General features: G+C 38.0%; 1 protein-coding gene across 3 annotated transcripts; it reads left to right on the top strand.

Annotated features, from left to right (window-relative positions):
* The first annotated feature begins 4279 nt into the window (after nt 1-4279).
* Nucleotides 4280-9028, top strand: LOC147639928 (uncharacterized). 3 transcript variants are annotated; one of them, XM_086775402.1, is made up of 12 exons: nt 4352-4635; nt 4724-5369; nt 5477-5569; nt 5679-5780; nt 6100-6365; nt 6463-6594; nt 6696-6818; nt 6901-7047; nt 7130-7377; nt 7466-7619; nt 7714-7959; nt 8125-9028. In XM_086775402.1, exons 2-11 carry the CDS (start codon nt 5183-5185, stop codon nt 7930-7932), a joined length of 1671 nt encoding a protein of 556 aa, XP_086631528.1. In that variant the 5' UTR covers nt 4352-4635; nt 4724-5182; the 3' UTR covers nt 7933-7959; nt 8125-9028. The 3 variants fall into 3 exon arrangements, with proteins under 3 accessions (XP_086631521.1, XP_086631528.1, XP_086631535.1); XM_086775395.1 differs by having other exon boundaries at nt 4280-5369; XM_086775409.1 differs by lacking the exon at nt 4724-5369 and having other exon boundaries at nt 4511-4635.
* Nucleotides 9029-10367: the final 1339 nt, after the last annotated feature.

Below are 10367 nucleotides of genomic sequence, written 5' to 3'. Positions count from 1 at the left end.
TATTTCCCTTATTCCTTTGAAGTGTCCATTCAAGAAGATGAGTATACAATATTATGTCATAGAAAGAAATGTACAACACTTGTAGTAAGATGCATAACAAAATAAGTAATTATTAGGCTATTTCTTAATCCATTGTCTAAGCTTTCCGTTAAAAATAGATATGCACAACCACCTTGGGGTGTGCTAGAGAAAGAACACCTTTGACTATATCACTCTCTACTAGCAATGGCTATGCTCATCTGCACCCCCCCCAAGGGCGCTTCCTTTGTTCTCATAATTCTTCATCAATTCAACCAACAAATGTTTTGCTCAAAAATATGTTTTCACATTTTTTCCAATTATTCAAATATTATAGATTTGTAAGAAGTCATTGTATTGTTTCGGACATTTGACTCTTTACCTAGTTTTATTCTTGACTCTATTATATTCAAAAAGTTTTAAACATTTTGTTAATCCTTTTTTTTTGCTCCTTACACTTGATATAAATAAAATAGGCACACCATCTAGTGTCTATTCATTCAAGAGGATGAGTATCCGTTATTTTATCTCATAAACCAATGTAAAACACTTGTAATAATGAAATACATAAAAAATAAAGTAAGAAATGGAATAGCTATTTTACATTTTCATAAATAAATTCAAAGAACTAAAGTTTGAAGTAATCTAATAGGCTTAGATGTTCTTATCATATTATCTTGGGAGCATGCATAGACTTTATACTAGATGGTAAAAATCACCTTAGGGTATGGGGGCAAAAAGAAGACTATTGTAATTAAAAAACTCAGACAACTTTTACTATCACTCTCCACAAGTAGTAATGGCCTATGATCCTCCATAGGCAACATCAAGTCATTCATCCAGACCCTCTCCTCCTACATCTACATGTCAGACACTTTTTCAAATAATATCTTTTTCCTCCTACATATACATGTCAAACGCTGTTTCACATCTACATCTACATGTCAAAGACTATAAGTCAAACACCATTTCAAATAATCTACATGCCAAACACTATTTCACATCTACATCTACATGTCAAACACTATTTCAAATAATCTCTTATTCCTTTCATGCTTTAATTATGTCAAGCATATTGAAATTTTTTGAAAGAATATTTCAAATAATCTCATATTCCTTTCATACTTTAATTTGAAAATTTGTGTCAAGCATATTGAAAGTTTTTGAAAAAACATTTTAAGGTGGGTCTCATGAGAACTTGTCTCTGGTTTAAGGGATGGGTTCAATGTACTTTTAGAGGGTAGTCAAACTCATAAGTTAAACTATCAACAATTTCAAATGCTAGTTATGCACATTATTTTTGCATATGAATTTTCAATCTTCCCAATGGCTATAGAATACTACAAGATATATCTAGACATGTCAATGTAACGAGCCCCACTCAAAAAGAAGTGCCTACAATTTCTCCAATTATTCATTTTTAAAAGATTGTAAACAATCATTGTATTGTTTTAGACATTTAACTTTCTACCTAGTTTAAATTTTTACTCTTAAATATACAAAAAGATCCAATTCTTTCTTTTATTCTTTACACTTGATATAAACGCGAGAGTCCCATCCTCTAAAGCGGCAATTCAAGAAGATGCGTATCCGTTATTATATCTTAGGAACCAATGCATGACACTTTGCAACAAAATGCATAACAAAATAAGTAAGGAATGTATTAGATCTTCTATATTTTCACAAAGTAATTTAATGAACAAGGCCTATCAAAATTTAATGGAATTTTGAATTAGACAAGTCCTTAACCTTGTAATATTGATATGTGTCTGAAAAAATATATGGATGCCACTAATGGTTTGTGGATATGGATATGTGTCCTAAAGATTTCAAATGCATTTCTATCATCGTTTGCTATAGTCAATAACCTCATGTTGGTTTGAGGTTAATTAGATAAGATTCAAATAATGATTTATGGGTATGGATGTAAGTGCAAGCATGGGCGTGCTAGAAAATGTCATTATGTGTGTGGTCCATGTGTATGGTTAAATAAAAAAGGCAAAGGTGATGGTGTAGGTATAAAGGATACAATGTATGGTGTATACAAGATAATACAAGAAATAGGATCTTTCACATCACAAAACTTTAAAACTCAAATTGCACAATAACGTAGATAGAGAATAATATTGTATTATTAAAGTGAATTACTAAAGTGATACAATAGATGGCAAAGCCGCACACCCGTGTGCTCTTGTAAAGGAGCTTTGATGGCTAATTTAGAACTGCTAGAGGTTGTATGCTAGTAGAAGCTAGGGAGTAAACTCATAGTGACTAATGCACTGTGTGGAGAAAGGGGCTAGCCATGTATCTAGATAAGCATGTATGCGAGAGGCGGTCACATAGGTCCATGGGTATACTAGAAAGAAATAAAGAGAAGTTGTATTTTGAAAATTCCATATTTCTACCTTATTTCTCAAAACCAATATATGGAAATTAAAATTTCATTATGTATAGATTAGGTGGTTATTTAAATTGCAATATAGAACTGTATTAGGTTTGTTGATTGTGTATTGGTTCATTTGAAGAAGGCTATTGTGTGTGTATTTATTAGATGGTTCATTTGAAAAAAGGCTATTGTGTGTGCCTGGTCAAATATAAAAAGGCTATTGTGTGTGGTCAAAAAGGTCATGGTGTAGAGGCATTTATGGTTAGGCACATGGGGCACATGGAAAGTGGTATTATTTGTGCAAGCCTTAAACATGTGAGTATTGAATGCTCTTGGATCGATATATGGTTGTTTCCAACCAATCAAAATAAAAGTAATTCTCAAAAGTTACCAAGATTTATTGCTAAAAATTGGATAAATTTCAGGGTTATAACTAAAATGTATTATTTTTGTCCCTTGAAATTAAATGCAATGTCAAATCACGACCATAACTTTTTAACTTCAATCGGGAAAAATGCAATAGAACCCGGATTTTTCACGAGCATTGTACTTGAAACTCTAATTAGAGATTATAGAAAGTTGTTGTTATGCCTCGAGTTCATTCCTTGTTAAAAGCCTTTGTGATTGAGTATTTATAATCTTGTTTAGCTTATCATGGAGTTGATTATAATTAGCATTGATCCACCATGGCTTTTGTCAATAACCACCTAGCTAAAAAAATAAATATAAATTATATACAATAATTAGGGAACTGTTAGCATACCATAGTATATTAATGAAGAATATTGTGACTTACATAATACTTTTTATTTCTCATCAAAGCCTCGCAAACTAGGAAGCATGGATTTCTTGATATTCTACGGGATTTTACTTGTTCCTTTTCTCGATGGAGTAGATCTGACTTAACAGTCTTTCAAGGGCAAAAATATTTTGTAAGGAGAGCTTTAGAAAATGGCTCTAACGTTATATAGCTTTGAAGAGTTCATCAATCGCCTTTAGCTGATGTCATCGTACTAAAGAATAGCTCTTATATACACATTCATACAACCCTCTCATGTATTCAGATGGGACCCTAAGTTCCCTCTTGACCATATAATCAAGCTTGAAGCCTCATAAATATACTTAACAAAAGATGGTTGCTCTAGGAGACTAAGCAGAGATGGTTGCATAAATTTTAGAGAATTAGGGAAGGCCACCATGAAAAGATCAATGCCCTATAATGGTTATTAGCTCATGGCAATTTCGACAGGTGCAAGAGCAACTTCTTTAGGGTTAGTGGACTCCTCTAGCATGATGAAAATTATTTAATCCTTTTTAAATTAATGAATTATTTGTTTGGGTTTAAAAACCCTCATATAGTAATCTATATCATAAAGACTACGGTAGAATAAATTGTTTGTTAAGTAATAAGAAGCATGGAGTACAAATTCAACAAGATAATCAATCATATTTGTAACAATAAGTATGGATTAGAAGGAGGAGTACAAATTCAACATGATATAATCTTCAAGAAGAATGAAGTATAGGAGGAGTACAAATTTCAAATAATTATTTCTAATTTGTATTGTATAACAACAACGTTATTTCACACATATTGATGAATCATTGTAGGTTATTTTATGTACATAATAATTTAACTTTTTTTGTACAATAAATGATATATGGTAGAGTGATAATATTATTATTTTCATTAAAATTACAATTGATCTTTAAATAATGATATAGATTGGAAATCAGTAATAAATTGAGCATTAATGCCTATATTTGGCTTACAAGATGCTTAGAAACAGGCAATTGTTTAATTTGAAATTTAAAAATTACCTATATTTTGCTTACAAGAAACTTAAAAGTAGGCATTTTTTAAATTTGAAATTTAAAAATTAGAAAACTCTCTCTCTCTCTCTCTCTCTGTCTCTCTCTCTCTGTCTCTCTCTCTCTCTCATAATTACTCTCATCCGCCACTGTGATTTCTGCCCTCTTTTCGTCAGCAGCAAGCAGACAAGCAGCGTACCTCCAGGCTGCCCACCTTCGGACTTCCCTCCCTTCTTTAAACCAAAAGCAAGACGGACCCCCAGCAAAACAACCGACAGATTCCTGCAGTCGATAACGACCCTTCCATGGCCTCCCCCCATGAAAGCTTCTCTCCACTCCATGGCGATGGCGATGGACGCCTTTTTGCAAGCGTTTCGGTTCTTTCCTGGGAGCTTTTCTGCGGACGAATCACTCCGCAGGTAAAGGTGAAACAGTTGAAAGGTTGCCATCAATTCAGTTACTGTGTTTGTCCAGTGATTAGGGTTTCATTGGACGTTTTTGAGGCAGGGACAGCTCTGTGTTGGGCTAGAAATTAGTTTTTGCTCGCAGTCAGGAAGCTTTTGTGGCACGAAATGCTTGTGCGGCGGTCGTTTTGGCCGTTTTGGCCAGAAATTAGGGTATGAGAGCAGCTTCTGTGGCAGGAACAGCTGGTCTGTGTAATTATCAGTTTTGCGAGAAATTAGGGTTTGAGGGAAGCTTCTGTAGCTAGGAAAGCTGCTTTATCGATCGGTATTCCAGGAGTTAGGTTTTGATTGGGAGCTTCTGAGGCAAGCTGCAAAGATCGATGATGCCTGAAATCAGGGTTTAATGGGGAGTGGCAAGCTGCTGCAGAGATCGATTTGAGGAGAAACTAGGGTTTCAAAGCACACACAGCACGAGGAAGATATTAGGATTTCGTTTGGAGGAATTAGAGTTTCATCATCTTCCATGACCGAGGGGTGCTAGGGCGATGCCAAAGGGCTCACCATGGCGGATCGCAGAGCTCAGGTTGTGCTAAGCGTTGGCTGCCTGAAGGTGGCTCACACCCTACCCCCAGCTCCCCTCTTTAATGGCAACAGAACAGCATCCCCACTATCATCTTCAGATGCAGCCAGCACCATAGCACGAGGGCCCTTCCATGGCCTTGTCATCTGTGTCACAGGATTATCTAAAGGTCAGCCTTTCTCTTTTGTATGTGTCTTCATTTCTGCATGTAAGTTATTGTGATTAACATATTGGGTGGTTAAGGATCAACAATTTAACATATTACTGTTTATGCAGATGCTCGCAAACAAGTGCAAGAAGCAACTACGCGGATGGGTGGGCAGTATAGTCCAGATCTGCACTCTCAGTGCACCCACCTTGTTGTACAAATATCCTTGACAGCATATAGTTCTGTCAAAGCATGTCTTTGCAACAAGTTTAATTGGTTTGATTAGTAGGAGTTGTGTTTGAAAAAGCAGTCCTTAATAATACTTTCACAGCTTTAGTGGGCGTAAGTATGAACATGCTTTGAAGCATGGGCTGAAGCGGGGTCTTTATGTCGTGACACTCGTCTGGTTTGTGAATTGCATCAAACAAAATGGTATGTTCAAGTTAAGTAAATATCATTATAAGATTGGATATAGACATGATCTCTTGTCCAAATAATTCAGCACACAAATACATACATACATACATACTTGTATGCATGCATGAATACATACAGCCATTCATGCACACACCCACAGACACACACATACCTATACGCACACACCTCCCCCTACCTTTCCCATACTCAATACTCATACCCATACTAATACCCATACCCTACATATATGTATGCGTAAAGCATTGCGCTATGCCAGGGGTGTTATGAAATATCAATGCCTGGCATTATAGCTGAATCGAGCTTTTATTTGCAGACAGATTGGATGAATCGCTCTACAACGTAAGAAGCCTTATGAATATAGCTGCTCCCCTTCATGAATTATCGCATGTTATTGGAGTCACTAGCTCGGATCATTCTTGTTTGCCTGCAACACCTCAACATGAAATGAAAGCATTGAGCCTTGCAGCGGTACAATTGGCCCCACAGATGTTGCAGAAAGAATTGATAACTCAAGGGGGTCTCTTCTCAGGCATGTGCTTCTATGTTGATATGGACTCATCAAATGACCTCCAATCAAAGGTAAAATCTTGTTTTTTACAGAAGATTGCATCCAAAAAATGCACCCACACTTGTTAATGTGTTAATTTACCACCTTTATATGTGTGTTTGGTCTCAGATCGTGGAATCTGTAGCAAAGGAAGGGGCATCTTTTGTCGATCACTGGTTCATTGGGTCGGAAGCAACCCATGTAGTTTGCGAGGGGGGTTTGATGTTGAAATATCTGGGGTTCAATGTGAACTTGGTCACTGTAAGTTCAACGGAATTGCCTAAGCATTGTGAGCAATTCCACACCTTTTGCTAAGATGCAGGTGATAGCTGTAATGCTTTCTTTTGGGGTTTGATGTGCAGCCATTCTGGGTGATGAAGTCAGTGAAAGAGAGACATCTTCAACGGTTGGTCCAGCTGTCTGCTGACTTGGCCCGGCATGTATCTGTCTTGCTGGATGTGGCACAGAACGGCCATTGTATAGAGGTACTTTTATAGGGCAAGGTTTAGTGTTGAATCATCGTTTGATTCTCTGGAACCTATCATCTCAAGCTACATTTGCTTGCAGGATGCCCACAACTTCCAGGAAAGAAAGGTCCCAGCTCTTTGTGGGCCTGTTGATGGGTGGAGTTTAGAATCCCAAGTTCAACAAAGAGAAGAGAAAGCGAATGCAGCGAAGGCTTCCGTGAGGAGGCGCCGTGGTCCTCGCATGCAAGTAAGGTCCAGTCTTGTTCTGACCATCACATATGCACATCGTCTTCCAAAAGGAGCATCATAAGCATGGGTTTTTTCTGCAGCCATGTCGTACATTACCTAGACCAATTACTCCAAGTGTCCTTCTCGAAAGTGTGTGTTGGTCAATCACAGAGCCACCTTCTGCTGCACATTTCTACATGGATAGCTCTGGTGGTAGTATGCTTGGAACAGAGAATGAGATGCTGGATAAAAGTGGTTTCTTGTACAATATACAAGAGGATGGAGAAGATGTACCAAACCTGAGAGGCATCCCAGAGGATGCAATCTACACAAGGCCAATGAGTGAGAGGTAATGCTTGATGTATCATGGGTAGTGAGCTTTCCTGTGTCTATCAAAGGAAGAATGTATTCATTTTTTACAGTTTGTCACATGACAGTGAGAAGGAGGAGGTGATTTTCAAAGGGTCTTTCTTGACGGTGCTTTTCCCGATCGATCGGTTCGCGGAGATTGGGCCCACTTCGAGAACTTTTTTCAATGAGAAGGGTTTTTGCAGACAAGATATCATACAACTTATTTGGGCGTTTTACCAGGTTTGTTCCCAACATTTGGGCTGGTGCTTATGCCAATAACATGCTCTCTGTTCCCCTCCCCCCTCACAGTAGTGCTGGCTGCTAACATATGCAGGAGTATATGACATCTGGTGAAGTGGAAGTGGCTCTATATTCGGATTCCAAGCATGCAGACAAACTGCGGACGGCATATGCTAGTAAGGAAACCATAAGCTTAGGGCATGTTGCATTACGACGATACGAGTTCTTAGGGAGCAGGAAAAGTTTTGAAGGACTAAAACGGTTAGGAAGGGAAAATACGAGCCAGGTTTATGAGCTGTGGCTTGCGGCCTGAATCCCACGAGTTTGTGCAGATTGACAGGTGATAATGCCTCTGTTACCCTGTTGATGCATGTGTGTCTATGTGTGTTTTGTGTGGGATTGGCCTCTAACTACTTTACCGAGGACAGGCAGGTGAGTGTTTGAATGGCAGCTGCTCTTTGATAGAGGGTTTGTTCTTGAAGTGATTTAAGGTGTCGTTTTGCAGGTATGCTTTTACTGGCTGATGGTGTTTAGACTTGGCTGTATACCATCTACACTGGTCAGGACTTTGTACACTAACAAAGAGATTACCTCATGTAGTACTATGTTCCATTATTCCACCTCACTTATAATTCTGGCACTACCAAAGCATCTAGTATCTTTGCTTGCTCTTTGTAAATAATGGGACAGCTTGATGTCATGTGACTTAAAAAAGCAACTTAGTTGTACATGACTGGTCTATTGCTTCATTGAGAGCCCAGAAGGCTCAGTAGATTACCCATACCTTTGGTGGTATGGAATGCCATAAGCAGATCTGGATGGCTTGACACCTTTGGTGGCATTGGTTGCCTTAGGCAGTAATCTAGCACGCGATGGTATGTTGGGGGACATGTCAGTGGTATGCAATGCCATGGATGGTAATCTAGGATGATGGGCAACAATTTGGTGGTACATAATGAATGCCTTAGGCAGTAATCTAGTAGCTGAATGCCATGTTGGGTGATTTCTCTTACGGTGAGGCAAGGCCTTTTGGATATATGGCTGGGAGGTGAGTTAGTGTTTGTACTTGTCTCTAGACAATGGATTGCATCTGTGGCCTTTACTAAAGTTGTATCAGATCCGAAGCAATCGTCTAAATCTCATAGTGGGGATCTGCAAGATCACAAGGTTTTATTCAAGTTGAAGCTCTCTTCTGGTTGTTCATGAAGTGTTGAAGACGATGCGTGGGTTTGTGTCTGCCAAGTTATCACTGTGGCTCAGAGCCTCCTTATGTTTGAGGCTAGGTGACAAGCCCAGAGGCTCATGTTTTAATAGCCAAGTGCTAAACATTTAGCCGTGTGCTTGTATAGAGCTGGTCTAACATCCCATGAAATACATTGAAATAGATGGAGGACTGTTTATTTTATGTATTCGGGGGATATGTCAGTGGTATGTGATGCCATGGATGGTAATCTAGGATGATGGGCAACAATTTGGTGGTATATAATGCCATAGGCTTGCTTGACTAGGATGTTATGACCTCTCCCTCTCCAATTACCAAAATCTTTTGTGCTAAGTTTTTCTTAGATTTTACAGTTTAATTTTGCAAGTTCATCAAGGGGCATGTTAATCAAACAGCCTTCAATGAAGCACTTAAAGAAAACAAGGGGGAAAGCTTATTCAACTTACCAAGCCTTTTGTTCTCACGATTGAAGCTAGTAGGGCTTGTTTCACTGGGAGATGGTAGGCTAGTTGATTATGAGAGCAAGAAGTTAACTGAAAGGCAGGGTGATATATGTATGAAATATGTATTGAAAAAGAGGTGGAGAATGTGTATCTCAATTTGTGATTTTTTTGGACCATAGGATCAAAAGGCTCGATTTGACGGTGTTTCTTCATGGATACTATATACATATGCGTGTGCGTTTGTATATATATATATATATATATATATATATATAGAGAGAGAGAGAGAGAGAGAGAGAGAGAGAGAGAGAGAGAGAGATTTTTTTAATTAACATTTCAATATTCAAGACCCTTGCAAAGGGTTCCCTTGAAAGTTGCAAGGGTTCCCTTGAAAGTTGCAAGGTTCCCTTAAAATGATAATGCCAAAGCATTACCCAATTTTGGGATAGGGAGCTTCTTGAGCCAAAGCTTGCTCTTACATGTTGGCTCGCTACTTTTCATCTTTTCAATTGACCAAGAAAACATCAAACTAGAATGCATGGGTAGCCAACGGTAGTTTGTGTGTCCTAGTTAAGGAGGATGACAATGAAATATGAAAAGAATAAAGGTACTATTGTACTAGAATGCTTGGGCAATTGTGCTTACAATCTCACGTACATGACCTAGTTAGCTTAGTCAACATTGTTATTGAGCCATGACCTAACTAGCCTAGTCACTGAAATCACAAATTTAAGAGCCCATGACCTAACTAGCCTAGTCATTGAAATTACAAATTTAAGAGCATATTGATCTACTTATTGTTCTATGGTCTGTGCGGTTGGTAGAAAGACGTGTATTATTTTATTTTGATTGCTTATCCATACGAAAACAAGAAAGCTAATAGAAGTATGCATGCTAGAATTTTGAGGTTCATTATGAAATCCTTCTATAACAATTTAACTAGTATTAATCCATGATGTAGCTAGTTGTGTTGACTACAATAACACTTCTGTTGTGCATGTGTAAGTAGGGAAAAAAGGAAAGATGAAAACACGCAAGTAGTAGCATGAATGCACCTTCAAGAATTTTAAAAGTAATTATCAT

Source organism: Cibotium barometz, chromosome 3 (genome assembly GCF_041138505.1).
Source record: "Cibotium barometz isolate CiBa-2024 chromosome 3, ASM4113850v1, whole genome shotgun sequence".
In the NCBI taxonomy this organism is placed as follows: Eukaryota; Viridiplantae; Streptophyta; class Polypodiopsida; order Cyatheales; family Cibotiaceae; genus Cibotium; species Cibotium barometz.
Note: the sequence above shows the minus strand (reverse complement) of the source record. Positions and strands in the feature narration are given on the sequence as shown.

Bases quoted from the DNA above. Each gene is read 5' to 3' on its own strand.
- LOC147639928 (XM_086775395.1), top strand. From the start codon at position 5,183: ATGGCGGATCGCAGAGCTCAGGTTGTGCTAAGCGTTGGCTGCCTGAAG. The intron at 5,370-5,476 runs GTCAGCCTTTCT...CTGTTTATGCAG, and splicing joins TGTCACAGGATTATCTAAAG to ATGCTCGCAAACAAGTGCAA. The intron at 5,570-5,678 runs TATCCTTGACAG...AATACTTTCACA, and splicing joins CACCCACCTTGTTGTACAAA to GCTTTAGTGGGCGTAAGTAT.